This window comes from Lissotriton helveticus, chromosome 4_1 (assembly GCF_964261635.1).
Source record: "Lissotriton helveticus chromosome 4_1, aLisHel1.1, whole genome shotgun sequence".
Lineage (NCBI taxonomy): Eukaryota > Metazoa > Chordata > Amphibia > Caudata > Salamandridae > Lissotriton > Lissotriton helveticus.
The window spans coordinates 1,540,476,343-1,540,498,171 of NC_136063.1; the positions used below are offsets into that span (position 1 = coordinate 1,540,476,343).

General features: G+C 44.9%; 1 protein-coding gene across 2 annotated transcripts in view; it reads right to left on the reverse strand.

Moving 5' to 3' along the window:
* The window catches only part of SACM1L (SAC1 like phosphatidylinositide phosphatase), a 387,094-nt gene that overhangs the window by 67,794 nt on the left and 297,471 nt on the right, over window positions 1-21,829 (reverse strand). For both annotated transcript variants that reach the window (XM_078688168.1, XM_078688167.1), the window contains exon 17: window positions 21,673-21,766. In XM_078688168.1, the coding sequence (XP_078544294.1) occupies window positions 21,673-21,766 (94 nt within the window). The remainder of the gene's footprint in view (window positions 1-21,672; window positions 21,767-21,829) is intronic.

The window sequence follows — 21,829 nt, forward strand, 5'->3', positions numbered from 1 at the left end:
GGAGGAAACAAATATTGTAAACCTTTTGGAAGCTTATTTCCAGGAGGGGATTTGAAGAGGGATGGCTGAAAAGCTGAATTGGCATAGAAATAGCGCTTCAGAATGCCCAGAGCAGAGCCCTGCTGGGCAAAGGAAAGGATGAACAGGAGAACCTGTGAAAGGGGGGCAGAAAGAGAATTAATTTGTCTTTCTGTACACCATGCCACAAATTTTGCTCAACTGCAGGCGTAAACTGTCTTGTTGAGGGACACCTGGTTGGCAAGATAATGCCAAAGACTTTGGGCGGAAGTTTTTTTTTTTAATAAACTTTATTTTGCAGGTTTATCAAGACAGTGAGTCAAATAAGCATGTACATACAACATTTCAAAATTAGGACTGTTACAGCTTCGTGGTATCAACCACCGCAATATTGAGCATGTATTGACATAGCACCAACTGAAAAGACCAGAATAGTAATAAAAAACAAAGCACAATAGGGTCCGTAGCTTGGCCCCACTCATAATGCAGACATTAATTAAAAAAAATGCTCTCCCAATATTTATATCAATCAATCAATCAATCAATCAATCAGTAGCAGTATCCCTAGGCTGCTACTGATTGATTCCACCACCGCCTTCCACCACCCATAACTCCTAAAGTGACGAAAATGCTGCTGCTGGTGTTCAAATCTGATCCTAACATCGCAGGCCAGTTTTCCCCACTCCTTCTGGGAGTATTCCCTGCTCCAGCTGTGAATTATTGTTCTGCCTGAGCGTCTCGACATATTCCCTGTATGGCCCCCAGACATCCATAGGGCGGGACGTACTTGGCATTATGTCAGCATAAAGTTAACTGTTCTCATTACAATATGCGATACTGCGCAACCTTCCCTGAACTGTTGGGGCCGTGGGGCGACCCCAGTGTAAAGCCACCTCACGCTTCGCTAATAAGAGACAGAGAGGCTAATCTGCGCAGTTTCTTAGGGAACGTGGCGGTGTATACAAGGAGTGCTTCCTCTGGAATTGGGGTCAGTGAAATATGCAATATCAAACTAAGCGTGTGGTGAACACGTTCCCAGAATCTGTGCAAATTCAGGCATGTCCAGGTGAGGTGCGCGAAATCAGCATATGGTGCGGAGCATTTACGACATGTGTGAGGCTTAGTGGGATCTATTTTGTGTGCAAGCGCCGGAGTAAAATAAATGCGACGCAAGCATTTAAAGTGAAGGAGCTTGTGCCTACTATTCAGAGACACGTCCTTCGTGACCGAGCAGCAGTGGGCCCATTGTTCATCCGTGATAGTAATACCCAGGTCTTGTTCCCAGTCTGTGCAAATTTTACTATGGTGTACCGGTTTCAAAGCTGCAGTGGCCTTGTATAGCTTAGATATCAAATGTGCGTTATCCTCCTTCTCTATAAGTAGTGTTAAGGGAAGGAACGAGACCGGTTCTAATGGGAATGTTGGGTAGGTGGAGCTTAGTGTGGAATAGAAGTGGCACAACACAAATGTGTCCATAAAGTTTGCTGTGCTAAAGCGTGAATCTTCAGACGTGGAGAAAATATGACAACTTTGGGCGGAAGGTTGAAAGCTGTCAAATGTCGCTGCTCAATCTCCACAAAAGGGAGCGTTGACAGATTAAGGTGAAGGACCCTCCCCCTCTGCTGCGAAAGAAGATCCTCCCGAAGGGGTAGCCAGATCGGAGGACCAATGGCCATGCTCAATAGCTCAGGATACAAGACTCTCCATACCCAATCTGGAGACAAAAAAGATGACTTGGGCCCGGTCGTTCCTGTTCTTGAGAACTCTGGACAGGAGTACTATGGGTGGAAAGGTGTACAGGAGGCCTGAGCTCCAATCGAGACAGAAAGCGTCTCCGAGGGAGAGCCGCATTGGACATTCCAGCAATCAAAACTGCTGACACTGCGCATTCTCGTCGGTGACGAACAGATCTAACCAAGGCTCACCCTACTGCTGAAAGAGACCTTGTACCACCTCCAGCTGGGGACTCCATTTCTGATCTGCTAGGCATCTTTGGTTGTGTGTGTCCTCTCTGGCGTTCAGAGAACCAGTCAGATGTTGAACCACCAGGGATATGCCCAGCTGTTTTAGCCATGTCCAGAGACGCAGGGCCTCTTGACAAAGGGTCCACGACCTCACACAACCCATTTGTTGCAATACCACATGGTAGGTGTTGTTGTCCAAGAACACCTGCACCAGCCTTCCCTTGATGGAGGGTAGAAGGGCTTTCAATGCCAATCGGATCACTCATAGCTTTAACATTTTGATGTGCAGTACGGTTTCCACCGGAGACCAGAGTCCTCTGATTTACACCTCTCCCAGATGGCCACCCCATCCCAGGAATGACACATCTGTCACTACTGTGAGATCTGGTTGGGGGTCTGCCAATGACCCAATCACAGTTAGTTAACCACCATCACCACCACAGCAGATCTTTCCTTTTACTTTACCGTGGAGAAGGTCGGCACGGACATATGGCACTCAATGGAGCTTACCATGGCCTACCCTCTAGCTTAACCAAACATTTCACTTCAACATGTCTCATTGAGCAATCGATGATCTCTTATTTGTGGGAACTGTTTATGTAGTGTGATCAAGGCAGACTGCATTGGACAGTCTGTAGTACACATGATATATCGTAATCTACTCCAGTTTTATCAAACAATTGGATTCCAATACTTGGGAATATAATGCATCTCTTTACCTTCCACAAGGATTTCTTGACTAAAAAGACTACTTCAGCGTCCCGTGGACCACTGAATTTATGTATATCTTTTCATCTCTTCTAGCCTTGAAGTAGTCACAAAGTGACGAAACACGTGTTGACAGTTTTTTATCTGAAGAATACTAGCCAGATAAATCACATGTAACAAATTATTTGTTGTAGTGAATCAAATTCTTACATATGTTTTGCAATAAATGAAAAACTGTGCTTGGTATACAAGTCTGTACTGTGGCCATTTCACTTCCTGTTTAATATATGCCAGAGTACGATTTGGTTCCATTCTTAACACATGTTTAACCCACTGATATCACTATCAGTGTGGGTCTGCACCTTTGGTAGGAGGGTGTCCTAACCATTTCAGCACCTCATCATGACTCTGACTTTCTCTCAATGTACTATTTTCCCACTTTACTTTCTGTTCCTCTAATATGAGGTGCGATAACTGTTACCACTACTACCTACTTGCTTCATTGCAGATCTTTACCAGTTCCCTCAGAGATCAAGACCATGTTTGAGAGATTCTCCTGATGCTGCACCCACTGAAACCTCAGGTCCCACTGCAGAGCCTGCATATGCAAAAGGCATGTGTCACCAGTAGGAGGCCATGAGGCCCAACAGCCTGAGAGTCAGTCTCACCAAAACCCAGGATAAAGGCTGAAACATCGGTATCACAGCCTGAATATCCAGGATTTGCTTTTTAGGGAGAAAGGCCTGAATCTGCACGCTGTCCAGAACAGCTCCAATGAAAGGGAGCAGCTGAGAGGGAGTTAGGTGTGACTTTGGCAAGTAAAGCAAAGGGAAGCATGGTGAACAGGGCCGGACTGGGAGCCAAAACCGGCCCTGTAAAACTGATCAGCCGGCCCCCCAAGGAGGAAAGGGGGGAGTGCGGCCGAGCTGTTTTCTAGGGCCGTTTGCACCGATTTTGTGACAGGGGGCCGATATTGCCACCCCGGTAACAAAAACAGCCCCCAGGGGTCCAAAACCGGCCCCCACCCTGGCAGCCCATCGGGGAAACGCCTGGTGCCCGCTACTGCCAGTCCGGCCCTGATCGATAACTTAAAGGGCTCATGGCCAACCATGAACCACAGGTAACATGCAGGACAGGAATGTGGAAGTATGCGCTCTTCAAGTCTAACGCTACCATCCAGTCTCCCGGGCAGACAGGCTCTGAACTAGGGTGAGTATTTTGAAATTCTCCTTCTTGAGGAAGTAACAGAGGGTGCAGTTCTAGGATAGGACGAAGATCTCCGTCGTTTTTCGGCACTAAGAAGTAGTGGGAATAGCAACCAAGACCCACTTCTGGTGTCAGCACCCTTTCTATGGCTCCCTTGGCGAAGAGAGCTGTGATTTTCTAGCAGAGAAGAAACAAAAGATCCTCTGTCACCCGGTCCTAAGATGGCGGCATGGGTGGAGGTGTGGTCACATAGGGGAGGGAGTAGCACCTTCGGATGATCTGCAAAACCCACCTGTCTGATGTTGTGGACCGCCAGCGGGGCAGGTGATGGCAAATCTTGCTGCAAACTGGGTGCCCATGATGGCATGAGGGCAGACTAGTAGGGTTGGTGGTTAATGGCCCTACTGCTGGCTGCCCTACCCAGGGGCCACACAGAGGCTGGGGGGCAGCATGGTGGCTAGGAGGGTAAAGGCGCAGTTGGAAACTCCTTCCATAGCCACAAAAGGAGCAAAAGGTGGACTGGGGGTGACGCAGGTCATGGAAAGGCCCAAGGACCTGGCCGTAGCCCTACTGTCCTTGAAGCGCTCTAGCACCGAATCCGCCACTTCTCCAAAGAGATGGGAGTCATCAGAGGGCATGGCCATAACAGATGATTGGACACCCCCAGAAGAGCCAGTCGGCCTCAACGAGGTGTGGCGCTGTAAGACCACCGTTGACGAAACCTCTCTGCCTAATGAGTCGGTGGTGTCCAGTCCACATCGTATTGTGAACTTCGCTGAATCGCTCCCATCGGCAACAGCCTGAAAAGGTACAGACCGGGCTTCCTCAAGGACCGATAGCAACACCTGTGGAACTGTATCCCACAGGCCATGGGAATAGCGGACCAAAAGGGATGCCGTGTTCACAGAACGCAGTGCCAGGCTGGTGGAAGAAAACATCTTGCCCAAAGTGTCCAGCCTCTTGGATACCCTATTCGGGGGAAGGGGGGCAGTAGGGAATGCACCAAGATTTACATGGGATGTAGAGGCTTGAACCACCAATCTCTCTGGGGTAGGGTCCCCTTCAATCCTAAGGATCCCTAGGGTCAAACTATCCCACTAGGTACCTCCAGTAAGCACCACAGAGCTGCTGGTTTGGAGGGGTATAAAGTGGCGTGGCCTCTGAACACGTGTCTGCAACGCAGCTCCCTGGCGCATACTGGAGATACCTGTTGGGCTATTTGGCCCTCAGGGACCCTCAGTATTGAATGAGAATGAATTCCCCAACTTAAAACGCACCACGGGGCGCGTTTGCACACTGATGAAGGAAGGGGGCGTGGCCTGAGATGACATGTCTGCAAACACGCCCTGTGGCACGTTTTAACTTAGAGAATTAATCCCTCTTCATTCCTGAGGTCCTCTGTGGGCCACCTAGCCCACCAGGTACCTCCAGTATGCGCCAGAGAGCTGCGTTGCAGAGAGGTGTTCAGAGGCCACGCCCCTTTTTACAACACTCTGCAACGCAGCTCCAAGCGCTTCCTGGAGGTACCTGGTGGGCTAGTTGGCCCCTAGGGGACCTATGGATTGAAGAGGAATTAATTCCCAACTTAAAAGCGCCACAGGGCGTGTTTGCACATATATCACCTCAAGCCCCGCCCCCTACCTTCACCACTGTGCAAACGCGCCCCGTGGCGCGTTCTAAGTTGGGTGGTTAAATCCCCTTGAATACTGGGGTCCCTGGGGGCCAACTAGCAAACCAGGAACCTCCAGTATGCGCCAGGGGGCTGCGTTGCAGAGAGGTGTAAAAAGGGGCGTGGCCTCTTTACACGTCTCTGCAACGCAGCCCCCTGGCATATACTGGAGGTTCCTGGTGGGCTAATTCACCCCCAGGGTCCTCCAGTATTCAAGGGGAATTACTCCCCCCTCTGCAAACTCGCCAGGGGGCGCAATTGCAGAGTGGTGCAATCCGTCACCTCAAGCTCCGCCCCCTACCTTCACCACTTTGCTAACGCACCCTATGGCGTATTCTAAATTGGGGGATTAAGTCCCCATCGAATACTGGGAGTCCCTGGGGGCCAACTAGCCCACTAGGAACCTCCACTATGCGCCAGGGGACTGTGTAGCAGAGAGGTGTAAAAAGGGGCGTGGCCTCATTACACCTCTTTGCAACGCAGCCCCCTGGCGCATACTGGAGGTTCCTGGTGGGCTACTTGGCCCCCAGGGACCCCCAGTATTCAAGGAGAATTACTTCCCCCTCTGCAAACGCGCCTGGTGCAAGGAGGGGGTGTGGCCTCCTCCCCAATCCTGCGATATAAAAATAAAAAAAATGGGGCCTTGTGGGACCCCCCTAAGCAGGCCTAGGGGGTCAGGGTGTTTCTACCCTGCCCCCTTTTCTTGTTTTTTGCGTTTCTTTTTCTGTTTTCTAGTGCCTACAAGATGGCTGCCAACACTTCCTGGTTTGGAGTGTTGACAGCCAATTAGCAAGCAGCTCGTGCTCGGGAAGGTACGCGTATAATCCTCGGACGGTACTTCGTCAATAGATATATCTATGATTTTACTTTTGATTTTCTCAGGAACTACTGAACGGATTTACACCATTTAACCATTTAGTGGAGTGGTGTGGCTCACTGGTTAGAAGCGGCAGACCCGGAAGCAGAGGACGGCCCGGGACCAGGGTTCTATTCCCGACGTGGCAGGGTCAAGGACCAGGGTCAGCGGACTCGATAATTCTCGCCTCGGTGCCTACTCTAACCAGGGATCACACTCGGCAACTCTGGCCATTAGCTTGCCTCATCTCCACAACGGCCCCCCACATACGCCGGGGATGCCTGGTTTCACCTTGGAGATACCCAGTAGGGACCATCTCACAGGGAAAGCCAGGACGGGTTCCCCAGCGGTCTACAGCGCAGAGATACTCCTTCGGGAGTCTATTCTAGCGCTTTAGAAACCCACAATTAATTAATTAATTAATTAACAAAAAGCGTCATCTGCGAACCAAACTCTACCTTTTTGCCAAATTTGGTGTAATTCCGTTCAGCAGTTCGGGCTGTAGCCCGTCTTAAATGTCCCTTTGGAAAATTGCGTGGGGAAAACACGTTTTGGGACCCCCCCCCTTTTGTCTTGGCCCCCCGCTTGACTAATCACCCCCAAACTTTCAGGGAAGGAGCGGAGCGGAGCAAACCATCTTCTTGGAGAATTTCGCGAAGATTCGTCGACCGGCGCCAAATTTATTCCAAATAGAATGTTGCGGATTTCCTATGGAAACTATGGGTCCTAACTTTAACTACCTACTGGCGACACACATTTTATAAATATATATTTCATTTTTTTATTGACATTTTACCATCACACAATACCACCTCAGAGGCAACATGACATTCTTTACACCAAATCTTACAGCGTGCAGAACTACAACTGTCACCAAATCCATTCAAGGGAAAACATAAAATTGCAATAAGTAAAAATGACACTGAAAGACCCCCCTGCTGTCCCCACCAACCCACCATTGAGTTGCTCCGCTCTTCACATAATCCAGTGTCCTAAGGTTACAAGCAGTATAGGGCACCATAGCAGGACACCAGTCTGTGTAATTCTAGTTTCCAATGCCAGAGAGTAACTATCTGATAGGATCTTCGTTCTCATTTTCCCAAGGTCGGAGGAACTACGTTTGTGTAGAATTTCTGCCTCCATCGCCCTCCACGGTCACGGAGGCATAGGTATCTCCACCAATAAAGTCATGAACCATGGCTCCCCACGCCAGCAGGTCATCTTTCAGTCTATCATCATGCCTTACTTTCTTCATATGCGCCTCTTCTGCCCTGCCCATCCAGTCATGTCATGTCTTGAAACCAATCAGTCATCAGGAGGGGTCTCGGGTTAAGCCATCTAATGGCAATTCGGCGTTTGGCCAAAGTCAGTCCAGGTATCACAAACTTCCTGCTGAGTTTCCTGCTCTTCTTAATAGGGACTAATCCCAGCAGGCATTGCTTAAATACCCTCAGTATTAGCCATCCTGTAGCAGTGTGCAGATGCCCTAATGAGTCCCAAAAATCAATGATCTGGGGACAGCCCCACATAAAGTGAAAGGAAGTCCGCTGGTTTATGTCCGCAACATGTGCAGCCCGCATCTCTAGTAAGATATATTGTCTTTTGGGTTTTAGGAGAGAGGTACGTGATATGTATTAGGTTATACTTGGCAAGTTTAAAATGTGCATTGGCGGAGACCTCTCGCACTCCATGGTGTATCTTCACCCATTCCCTAGCCATGATAGGGAACTCACTAAGCCGCTGCCATGTTTCTTTCACTTTGAGGGGCAATTTGGGTACTTCAGCTCCAAGAGCATGGTAGATACGAGTGATGAGTTTACAGCCACTAGCCATAGTCTGCAATGCAACAACTTCCTGGTTAGTGTCAGCGTTTTCTGGGAACAAAGCCATATATCCCAGGTCGTAGCTGAGATTTTAGCATATTGGAGAAACTGGTCCTATCCCAGATTAAAAGTCTCAGCTGCCTCCTGTGGTGTAATGAACTGGCCTGATGAGTATACATCACCTAAGAAGATACAGCCCCCGTCTGCCAGCTGGTTAAGGACATGGATTCAGCTATTTGTGCGATAGGCCAGATATGCCACACCTCCAGTTCCGGCGCATAGGGTGCTCTACGTAATACAGGTTGCACCGTCTACTCCCATAGCCTGCACACCAGTCTGAAGACATGGGTCTGTGGCGCAGGTGTTCTGCTGCCACACAGGAGTAGTTCTTTGTCCCCAGTGGTACCCGCCAGTAGAGATTTCTCCCAATTGGGTTCCTCATCGAACCAGTGTACAGCATATTGTAAGAGGGACACAAGGTAGTATAGTTCGAGGTCAAGCACCTCCATCCCTCCTCTATTCCGTTCCAACCCCAGTGTGGCCTGTCCAACCCAGCACTGTGGGCTGGGAGGCAGTAAGTCCATTAGGAGTTTTTCCATCTTTCATGAAACGCAGAGAGGTATCTCATACATAGTTCCCTATAGAACAAAGGCACCAGGCAGCATGACCATTTTGGTTAAGGTAATCTTCATATTAAGGAGAACTTAAGGGTATTCCAAAATTTTATGGATGGCTTAAGGTTATCAAGCATGCGTCCCATATTTAAAGTGTGGCATTGTTGCGCCCCATGTGCTATGTACATGACAAAATAGTGTATCCTGTCTGTGCTCCAAGGTATCCAGCCCTTAGGGAATTGGGCAGCTTCAAGTCCTTTCAGTTGTCCTAGCAGATTTAAATTGATTAACAATGGAGGCCAGAGAGCTCTCTGAATTCCATCACACTAAGCAGGATCTGGGCCGAAATGTCTGGTTGGTGTACATCATAGCATCATCTGCATACATGGACACAACATGGGTCTTTTGTCCCACTTGTATGCCCCATCCACGTAATACTCTACTTAGTCTGCACGTCACCAACTTTATTGCTAAGGCAAACAGCAAAGTGGTCAGGCGACAGCCTTGTCCAGTTCTCCGATGTAATCAGATCATCTTCAACACTAGGCAGCCAGGACGCACCAGTGCTAGTAGCAGAGTGTCAAATAGTTTCACCGACGCTATGTATTTGGGACCCAGCCCCCACCCTGTCCATGACTTGCCACACATTCCCACCTGAGAAATTCAAATGCATTTTCTATATCAAGAAATGCAAAGACATAATGGTCTTGGATCTAGACAGGGAGCATGAAGGACATGCGGCAGCCGCCACGGGTTGCAAAAAGTGTTTCTACAAGGAAAAAATCCCGACTGGTTGGGATGAACCAGCTTTGGCAGGTGGCAAAGCAAAATGCCTCGCCAAGATGTGCCCTAATATTTTCTGGTCAACATTCAACAGGGACAGAGGGAGGTAGGAGGCTGTGTCCAGTGGTCTTTCTACGGTTTGGTAATAAGCACAATTAGAGTCTCTCATGTGGACGTAGGGAGCACCACACTTTCCAGGGCCTCCTGGTATACCGGGAGTAGTCTATCAGCCACGGTCTCTGGTAGTATCCTGTAGAGTTCAGCAGGCAATCCTTCCCCACTCAGAGTCTTCGCTGTTTTGAGGGAGTCAATAACCTGCAATATCTTTTGTTTGGTGGGAGGTCCCTAGCTTTGCCCATTCAGGTCCCTCTAGCCGAGCAATGGCAGCAGGTCAAGAGAAGTTGTCACCTCAAAACTGGGGTAGCACCATGTGACCCACACACCACCTGGAGATGATGTGCAAGAGACTCATTGATGACTTTTTGCGTGTAAAGCTCCTGTCCTGTCGGGTCCCTGATTTATAGTATGGGGTCAGTATGACGTTCCTGTTGTACCATTCTAGCTAATAACCTGCCTGCCTTATCACACTCCATATGAAGATGCCGTCTATAGGTAAGTCCTGTATGTTTTCCAAGGCTGTCCCATAAGCAGAGCACCTGTTTCTTAGAGTCACCCCATAACAGATGCACCATTGAATCATAAGGAGAAACATTCTCCATGGTCGCCAGCTGACTCGCCTGTAGTGTTAAGCCCCTCTCCAGTGTGTGCTGGATACCTGTGGAGTTGCCATGCCCACTCCCCTAAGCACCACCTTTGTAGCATCCCACTATGCCGCTCTATACTGGGTGCTCTCCCAGTTAATGGTAAAATTGTAAGTCAGAGCATCTACTATTGCTCCCCTATAGACTGGGTTAGTCAGGGACTCGGCCACTATTCTCCACAAAGAGACCCGGGGCGCTTGTCTAGTTTGAGAGTAAGTCAAAAGTAGGGGTGCGTAATCCGATATGTATCTGGCCAAGTACGCCATATCCGACACCCTCTGTGTGGACTATGCCTGTGGAAAGAAATAGTCCAGTCTAATGTGGGTATCCGCTGTGGGCATATAAGAATATGTAGGCATCGGCGGGTGTTGAGCCCTCTAAACATCCATCAACCCCCACACCTCATCATTTGTTTCAGGGCATCAGTTAAGTTAGGCTTAACGCCCTGCCTTGAGGGGTGGCTTCCAGCAAGCAATCACAGTCCTCAGAAATCATCAGTTCCGCCAGCAGAAATCCCTGCGTCACAGTCAAGACCTCCCTGAAGAAGGTCCCATTATCTGCATTGGGAGCATACACATTAACTAGGCAGAGGTCATGGGCATCTAGTGTGCCATGCAGGATGACATCTCCCGTCGGGGTCTGCACACATCTTAGTTTTTGTAACGGGACACTAGGAGCCACCCAAATAAGGGTGCCTCTGGCAGAGCCAGAACACACGGTTGCATGCATAATTACAAGAAGGTTTTTAGTGTCAGCAAAACTGCGGGCGCACTGCCAAAAGTATGAGCACAAAAGAGCAAATTAAATGGTGCAACTGGGTGAGTGGAAAAACCAAATAACCACTCGTCGGGTAAACCAGATAACTGGTGAAACACATGGAATAAAGACAAACCTCCCTATGCACACACATCAAATATCAAAGTAATGTAGATAATGTAACCTGTAGCAAGAAACACTATTGTGTTTTTATGCAGGAGCCTAAATCGATATTACTATTTTATGCCCTTGTTCGGTTATAATCAATAATATCCCTATAACGGCATAATAATCATATCCATATTCAGTCGTAGCACATGCTGTCACATTAAGCAAGGCTACTTCCCCGGCCCCCTAGAAAGCACAACGAGTTCTCTAAACAATCCAAACCTCCAGCAACCTGGGAAATCCCCCTTGCTTTTGTTTTGATTTCATCCGAGAAATCCTGTAAAGCACTGTAAGAACGGCCAGTTCTTAGTGACATCTTTATTGACGTCTTATGTCCAACCTTACGTCAAACCCGGCACCTTTCAGGTATAAATATACCAACGTTGCCTTAAGCAAACACACGGTGGTGATTTTGGAGCAGAGCAGCTAACTACTTGCCCGAGAGCCCAGCTGATGCGAGAGCCCACGGACGCTGCCCCTCCTCTTTGACGCACTGAGAGAGACGCTGTCTTTTCTCCTGCCGAGAAATCCAGCTCCGGTGTTTCCAGATACCTTCGCGGGTTACTAGGATATCGAGTCCTGAGAGAGAGATACCAGACCTCCTGCTTTCTAAATACCCAGGTACGGAGCTGACTAAAACCTTAGAGAGAATTCTTGAGTCAGATTCTTGGCAAAACAAACTTAACTTAAACTGCTACTTACTTACTCCTTCCCACGTATTAGGCTTAGGTCAGGTACACCGGGGTAGGCGTATTTAGAAGCACCAGTTGAGTACGTTAGTCAATGTATACAAGTATGTATATATTTTATCTATTTTAAAGTATCTTATGGCTAAGAAACCATATCAATGCTTTTACAGTATTATTTCTTAATCCTCCTTTTACTGTTTGCACTTTACTTTACAATGAGTATTGCAATTGTGGCAATTCATTTCTCTTGTATGAGGAAGACTGCTCAATAAATAACAACCTTTTATTGAAAACGCCTGTCTTTCTTTTCTCTGTACTCTGGTGAAACTAAGTATGCACACTTGACTGAGTGAAATAGCAGTCTATTGTTTTCACACGACTCTAGAGATACACTCTTATTCTGAGGGAGCAAAGTTGTCATGTTATATGGTTGTCAGAAGCTAATCCCTTCTTGTCTATCCAGGGAGGTTAAACTCCTCCTCGTCTATTCGAGAAAGTTTCTAGTGACCTCTGAGCTAGCTGGCAAAAACTTAAGTCTAATATAGTCAGTAGAGACCTAGTCGACCTCAGTCCTACGTCTACACTGCTGAATATATTATTCCAATACGCAGAGCCTATTGGGAATATAGGGACTACACTACATGGCGCCCAACGTTTGGTAAGGCGATAAATCTAACGCAAGACGTTAGAGTAACTCAGTCGTACTTTTTCACACAGACCCCTTTTCCCGTAAATACTCCAAAAGACATCTGGAGTGGGTAAAAGGATAAAATCCGCCGGAACTTAGTAGGAAGAGATTCCTATGTATAGTTTTTGGTATAGTCAACGTTGAAGGATACAGTGTTCCAAAATATTGTGCACCTAATCTTTGTTTCCTTGAAACCTGATCTGCAACCAAAAAGTTTTCTGTCAGTAAAATGCCTGAAGGAGACGAAGAAAGAGATGCTAAAGCGTCTCAACTGTTGTTTGGAGACACAACTCTCCAACAGAATGACCCAAATGCTATACTCATTCCGGTCAACATAAGAAGAACTATAACTACTTATAGAAAATGGACTAACACCAAGAGGTGGAATAGTCGTATTCGTAATTGAGGCTCATGAATATCCTCTGCCAATCGAAATTCTGCCCCTACAACAGTACGCCTGTGTAATATATACAGACGGATATGCAGAACCCTCAGTTTGGGGAAAACAAGCTTACAATGCTACGTGCGAGGTTGTTAAATGCCGGTGGCACAAAGGTAAATTGAGACCACTGGTAACTATGTCTCAATCTGTAAAAGACAATTCATGTCAACAAACTGAATTAATAGCTTTAAAAATGGCGCTCGATATTGCCGATCGCGAATTCCCGACACTAATAGTGTGCGATTCGCATTCCTGCGTCAAGTCTTACAATAATGACTTGCAGAACTGGGTTCAAAACGGTTACAAAGATGATACAGGTGCCACAATCAAGCAAAAAACGCTTTGGGAACAAATAGTTGGTTTACGAAAAGAACTACAAAAGACTCACGTGATACATACACTGAGTTATCAGCGTGATGGCGTTCACGCTGCAGGGAATTCATTGGCTCACAAAGCCACAGCGGAAGCAACTCAACCGGCTTCCGTAGCCACAAAAAAGCGTTCAGATAAATACATAGACGGGGAAACCACGCTGGCGGTAAAAACGTCTTCAAAAGGCGACTGTGCAGCACTACCAGTGAACTATCCACTCAATTATACATACATAATAGATGCAAACTCCGTTCCTTTTGCTCGAATCCCTGGAGTGGGGGATAAAGTAATTCCAAACACGAACAGGAGAGTCTTGTTAATAGCAGACGCACACATGGGTGAAGGTCTAGGGCACCGAGAGATCAAGGAATCTCTGAAAGAATTACAATCAGAATACTGGTGGCCGGGGATGAGCCTGCAACATTACAAATTTGTAATGAGCTGTCAAAACTGCAACAGAGATCGCAGTGGCGAACCGGCCGGGGTAGTGCCAGGACACCAATTAGAGAGCATAAGGTGATCTATACGCAAAATCAAACAGGAAAAATGCGTCCCATTGTATATTATTTAAGACTAAATTCACTTAAAATGTAGACACCAGCGCTCGGCTGACGCCAGAACTGTTATAAAAGATTTGCGAGTCCATATCGGCACATACGCAATTGGCATGCTACATTCTGACCAGGGTCCTGCTTTTAGCTCTCGAGCTTATAAGGAGGCCGTGACCAGCATGGGCATTGCATTGCGGTACTCTTGTCCCTTCCATCCTGAGGGAAATGGGATTGTGGAAAGAAAAAAACGGGACATAAAGCAATCTATAACGGCGATGGTATTAGGTCCGGGTGATGGGTGGGCCCAACATTTAACAAGTGTCCAACGTAGTCTTAATAATCTGCCAAGAAATTCTCTGAAAGGTTTCAGCCCGTACGAACTATTGTTCGGGACTAGAATGCATATTCAGGACTTAGATAGTCAGACTTCAGTGGTAGTAGAAAAATGCTTTGATATCAAAGATAGTTTGGCTATTTTACAGGACTTAAATGAAACAAGAAAAGACCTGAGCAACATAAAGTTAAAACGGCAGCCAACAGCCACTGAAGATAAACCACCTGTCCCAGCAAGGCCTGTCTGGATTCCAAAAATAGGGGATCTGGTCAGAGAGAAGATCACAGTGAAGAAGGAATTTGGACCTTCTTACAGAAAAAGAGTACCTGCCTTAGCTCTCAGCGGAGCGAGATCAGTTGTACTACCGCCCCTTGCTGGTAAAAAGGAGAACCGAGTTGTATCTATCGACCTGGTAAAACCACAATCATGTGGCCAATAATAAGTAGTAGGCCCATTGGACTCCCAAGATGTAGCAGAACACCAAAACTTGCTACAATACAAGAGGTTCAAACTGAGAGACTGATCACATTTGATAAACCTACAGTGAATAAAAAAAGGACTATGCAACAATGCCATGGAACTTGTGCCTCTTGAAACCCAAATTGTAACAGTTCGTCAAGAAACACCTGTCTACAACGATGTAGCCTCAGACTATGCTAATGAAACAAAGAAAAATGCAAAAGCAACTGAAAATCCGGAAGCGATTCCAACAATTGACAGAACTGCATCTGGCTATTTCATCAATTTCGATAACTTTTCTGAGGATCCAAGCGAGCCTGAAGAACAGCCAACACCAAAAACTTTTAAAGACAAAGTAACAGAACTCTTTCATCAACTCAAAGAAACTCATCTGATTTCTCCATGGATTGAATTTTGGATTGTGTTAGGTGTACTTTTCCTCCTGCTTTGGCTAATCATGGTTCTTTGTTTGGGAAATTTCATTGAGGGAAAATATAGTACAATGGACACAGCAAGTCAGAACATCAACTTGGTCCTAAAGCCACACAAGTCATCTCACATCGAGAAAAGCGAACTATCATCAGTGAATGTCACAGCCAATCCAATACCCGGTGGGGTAGCTTGGGACAAAACGAATTACGAAATCTATGGCCCGGTTGAGCTCTTGAAATATCCACACCAGTTTAAGGTTTCATTAAGTGACTTTGTAAAACCGAGTACATTCTCTGATGATTGAGACTTTGAAAGTATTAATGATATGATGTCAGATTTAGTTATGTCAGCAAAATTTACAGAACATGATTACTTACAAGGTTCATCTAATTATGAAGAAATGTATTGTTACAACCACTTTGCACATCACTATTTGCATAAATCTGCTCAACCTAGAAATGTTTTTAGTTATAATCAATGGGAACATTGCGCAACTCCACCAAAAGGTAGTTCGAAAACATTTTATGAGAAATTCCCATATTTTTCAGGGTTTAACACAAGTGATGCAGAAACGTTTTATTTCAAAATGTTAAATAAGACAGGAATGAAAACGATGCTGACAAATACTAAATTGATTTATTCAGAAACATTTTATGAAAAAATGATTACATTTGGTTTTGATTTCTGGAAAAACAACATTGAAACAAAAACCATCTGGGGTACCAAAGATTGGCAGGTCCAAGGTCTAGAAGCATTATTTCGAGCCTGCATGATCCCAGAACAAATTATATTCTTGAATGACACAATTCAACAGACAACCTGTCCTGGCATAGCCAAAATTAAAGACTTAAACAAACCGTCTATTCCAAAGCCAACACCTGACAGTAATAGCACTACAGATGTTGAGATAGACGTATCCCATATTTTTAACCAAAACAGAACACATCCTGATTGGAAAAAATGGTTGATCTGGCCCACAGACACAAATAACTGTCAAGATAGATTCCTGAACAAAATACAGGGGTTAAAAATGAACAGGCCAGACCCAAGATACTCCCAGAGACAACATCCAGGGATAGTTACAACATACAGTGTAGGAAAACTCTGCCTCAAATGGTTACAGACATCCACACTGGCAGAAATTAAGCAAAACTTGACTTTACTTAAAGACGGTGCTGACTTGCGTGATTTCATAATGGGACCACGCAAACAGCGTCAAAAACGTTTCATAGCGGCCGGTATATACGCTACTTACAACGAGGCTTGGAAAGTGATGCAAATTAAAACAGCAGAAAAAATACGAGAAATTGATCGTATTAATTCGGAAAAATCTTTTTCTGTTGTGGACAATGGGTTAAAGACTCTGTCCTCCAGAATATATTCACTGGACAGTATTGTATCCTCTGCTATTGATATCATAGAGCAGGACTTACTAATGTTACAGCACGGTCAGTCCCAATTACGTTATATTGTACAGCTTGGCTGGACGTTGCAAAATCTGCGTTCAGGCTACGTGCCCTGGCGTTTAATCAACACAACGTCATTATTCTCTATCTTAAACCTTACTGATACTCAAATCAGTTTGGCACAGAAAGGAGCAGAATATACGATTCTGAGCTTTGAAAAACTTGAGAGATTACCATTGACAATGTCAGAAAGACCTGTCATTGAATGGATAATACATGGAATAATAATTCCGATAACAACTTTCCAATTTAAATACTGTCAAGAGTATATACCAGCGGGCCAGTATGAAAGGTTGGGTAAAGGGTACATTAAGTCATCATGGAAATTACCTTACACACACACATGTTATAGTGAAAAGAAACCATGTATTTCTTAGTGGGAAAAATTGCAAACAATCACTAAGCGGTATACTTCTTTGTCAAGGTATTGAACTGCATGGGGCCTGTGAGGGGACTTCAAATAACCTTTCATGTCACCAGCACGGCACACCTGCAACGCAAATAGAGCCATTCTTTAGACAACTTTCTAACGGGAGTTACATTCTAATAGTGGACCACAGCTGTTGTGGCATGGTGCCAGGAAAATCCTATCTCGTGAGCGTGAGTTCCATGGTCACTTGCTGTATGCAAGTATTGTATCCAAACAGCACTCCAGACATGGAGGCAAAAATTTGGCCTTCCTTGAATATCTCTTCTATTCGAATTGATACTTTAAGCAGAATAAAGTCTGTCCTTTTACAGACAACAGTGCCCTTGACGTCATCAAAAGAAACGTATGATCTGCAAGTTGCAAGGACAACGGCGGAGATACATACCCTTTTATCATCAAATTGCCCAGTGCATTTCGCAGAAATGCTAAGCCAAATTCTAAATATGTCTGATACCAGTGGTATCCCACATATATTTAAGACAATTTTTTCGGGACTGTTAACACCCTTCGAAACAGTTCTGGGCATTTTTCCTAATTATGTCCATTCTGTCTTTGGCGGCCTACCACTTCTGTTGGGACTCGTAGCAGGCATTTTATTGTTGATACTTCTGCTTCGATATGGCAAGCCAAGTCGCAGACAAGACTCCAGCAACAATGGAAGAAACTATCCTAGCTATACGCTATCAGGACCGCATAACTAAAGTCCTTGGATTAGCCCGGCTAAGAGATCTTAATATGACCTAGTTTCTTTCATTCAGACCCATCTGGCAGAACTGCATCTTACCTGTGCTTCGATGTATGCTATGCGGAGAAGAATGTGTGTTGGACGTCTGTCTTACACTACCATCAGCAGTACCAATGGATATAGATACTTTGCTAAGTCAGATAACGGCTCATGCATCGGGTTGTCCCCAGCGGCTACCCATTCTGATGACGGCATTCGTTGAGACTTCACCACTACGATTAGGGGGTAGTGAAGTACGAGATGAGAGCAACATCACCCAGGTACGACCTTCTGTGAGCATTGCTGATCCTGACATCGACGATAGCAATCATGCTCGAGACTGCTCAGTTGCGGCATTTTCGAACTTAATCGAACTTTCACCTGAAGCCGTAGACAACTTTTTTGCGAGTCTGTCTGAAATGATGTTCTCCCCTGAAAAAAAAGAATAACTTTGAAGCAAACGAGCACACAGCGTTCCCTGAACTCTGAATTCGGCCTTCGGCTTTGATAAACAAAAGCTACTGAAAATATTTGGAACTGTTTTTCTCCCACTGAAAGCAAATTTTTTTTTTTTCGATTTCAAAATATTCACCTTTTTCCTGGCACTTGTACTCGGCTTAAAGTAGAACTATTCTTAGAGAACAGAGCTTCTATTTTTAGGAACTCTAGAGACAATATATTACCTCAGCCTCTAGCACATTTACAGGGATTGTATTATTATGTGATGGAAGGGTCTCGACCTTCTTTTCTGTATTAAGAGCCATTTCATGTGTAATTTTCGCAAATCGTTCAGCTAATCATATATATGCATCGTTTTAACTGAATGATTACACTGCTTGAAAAGCGTACAGTACCAATATCAGCATACACCATTTCAAATGCAAAAAAATGTATTTTGGGGTGGGTTGGAATACACATGCACCTTTAAATGTTTACTATTGCTTAGTTTTAGTAATGATGGACATTAGATCGTGGAGTGGGTATTGTGGTTTTATCCAGGAGCCTAAATCGATATTACTATTTTATGCCCTTGTTCGGTTATAATCAATAATATCCCTATAACGGCATAATAATCATATCCATATTCAGTCGTAGCACATGCTGTCACATTAAGCAAGGCTACTTCCCCGGCCCCCTAGAAAGCACAACGAGTTCTCTAAACAATCCAAACCTCCAGCAACCTGGGAAATCCCCCTTGCTTTTGTTTTGATTTCATCTGAGAACTCCTGTAAAGCACTGTAAGAAAGGCCAGTTCTTAGTGACATCTTTATTGACATCTTATGACCAACCTTACGTCAAACCCGGCACCTTTCAGGTATAAATATACCAACGTTGCCTTAAGCAAACACACGGTGGTGATTTTGGAGCAGAGCAGCTAACTACTTGCCCGAGAGCCCAGCTGATGCGAGAGCCCACGGACGCTGCCCCTCCTCTTTGATGCACTGAGAGAGACGCTGTCTTTTCTCCTGCCGAGAAATCCATCTCTGGTGTTTCCAGATACCTTCGCGGGTTACTAGGATATCGAGTCCTGAGAGAGAGATACCAGACCTCCTGCTTTCTAAATACCCAGGTACGGAGCTGACTAAAACCTTAGAGAGAATTCTTGAGTCAGATTCTTGGCAAAACAAACTTAACTTAAACTGCTACTTACTTACTCCTTCCCACGTATTAGGCTTAGGTCAGGTACACCGGGGTAGGCGTATTTAGAAGCACCAGTTGTGTACGTTAGTCAATGTATATAAGTATGTATATATTTTATCTATTTTAAAGTATCTTATGGCTAAGAAACCATATCAATGCTTTTACAGTATTATTTCTTAATCCTCCTTTTACTGTACGCACTTTACTATGAGTATTGCAATTGTGGCAATTCATTTCTCTTGTATGAGGAAGAAGACTGCTCAATAAATAACAACCTTTTATTGAAAACGCCCGTCTTTCTTTTCTCTGCACTCTGGTGAAACTAAGTATGCACATTTGACTGAGTGAAATAGCTGTCTATTGTTTTCACACGACTCTAGAGATACACTCTTATTCTGAGGGAGCAAAGTTGTCATGTTATATGGTTGTCAGAAGCTAATCCCTTCTTGTCTATCCAGGGAGGTTAAACTCCTCCTCGTTTATTCGAGAAAGTTTCTAGTGACCTCTGAGCTAGCTGGCAAAAACTTCAGTCTAATATAGTCAGTAGAGACCTAGTCGACCTCAGTCCTACGTCTACACTGCTGAATATATTATTCCAATGCGCAGAGCCTATTGGGAATATAGGAACTACACTACAATACAAGTGAAGCTGCAGAATAAACGATCGATTCAACAAATAAAAGAATAGGTAGTCTTCCGTTCTTTAATTTTCATGTGAAATACAGCAGCCAGCCGACACGTGCTTCATCGCTCTCGCGAATCTTCAGGGCTCTGAATGGCTGTATTTTTGTAAAAGGTCGCTCTGCCGGTGATAATTCCGACCCGGTGGGGCCCTTGACCAATTCGAACGGTTATATTGAAGTCAGGTACAACACTGTCGCATATGTCAGAATCGACTGTAGACCCAGGAGCTTTCGAAGGGTAGTGGAGCAAGTAAATCACATCAACCATCTCATTCCATATTTTGAATCAGAACGAAGGGAGACGAGAGAGTATAATCTCAGTCCCTGTGTGTGTCAGAACTATAGAAAAAGCGAAGTGCGCGCTGTCTGTGAAACTCCCGAGTCGCTGTGTTCCTAGTCGTGGACGAACTAAGAAAATAAAATTTGGAAAAACTTTGGTAACACTTTTGAGAACGTGTAGATTTGTCGCAAATGTGCATACAGGCTGTGCAACTCATTGGGACACGTAAGCTTGCGCGTCACTTTTGTGATGATTTGTGATAAAATACGCTTTGGAATGGAGCGCAAATGAGTGCATGCACGCCAAAACTTGAATAAAAGCAAAGGAACAGAAATGGAAAAGAAAAGAAAGGAGTGCTTCAGACCCTTTACAGAGTGACTCATAAAAGAACACATGTCCATTGTATTGGATGTACAGCTCAGCAGGGAACAGCAGGCTGTATTTAATATTAGGATCTCTCAGTCTCCTTTTCACCGTCAAAGTTATTGCGCAAGGCTTTAACCCTGCGAGTGTAATCGGGGGAGATGGAAATTTGCCATTACACCAATAAGTGAAACTAAACACTGCCAAAAGATCAAATAAGAGTTTAATATTCTCAAATTCGCTACAGTGTCTGAAAAATTTAGATCAGTCCTAAAGTATATTTCTAAACCCTGCATCTTTATTCCAGGCTCAAAAAACAGGAGAAACAGTATTTTAGTGACATCCCTAAATAACAAACCTCAAACAGAATCAACTTAGACCAGTCTTTCTTGCTGCTACCTTCTATAACAAAATTAGATTGTGTTAGCCCTTTCAGAAAGAATTAAAAGGTCTTATTCCCTCTCACTTTCTTTTCTTTAAATACCATTTAATTTGGGGTTCTGCAGGTGTTAATCAGTGTTTATATGTTTACACTAATGAGGGCAGTTTCCCTTTCTGTGTTTTTTATCAGGTATTACAGGTTTAAACCTAAAACAGAATAGCCTAGGAATGTTGTAAGCAGTAACCTCAATGCCACCACAATTATTAACGGGTAACATCAGAGATGTTTTCCATATTACTTTCATTCATGTAGCTGTGGTTAAAAAAACATACATTATATCACAATAAATGCAAGATCCTTCAATCAAGATATCTTGTGCTTCTACATACTAAAGTTCCAATTGAAAATACCTGTCGAAATCCATCAGAAAAGTTGTTCTTGTAGTACCGTACTGCCGAGTTCCAACCATCCATTAACAACCCCCACTGTGTTCTCTTCCCCGTTCTGCATACAAACAACAAAATAGTTGTCAAAAACAGTTTTTGAAAAATGTGATTCATTTCAGGC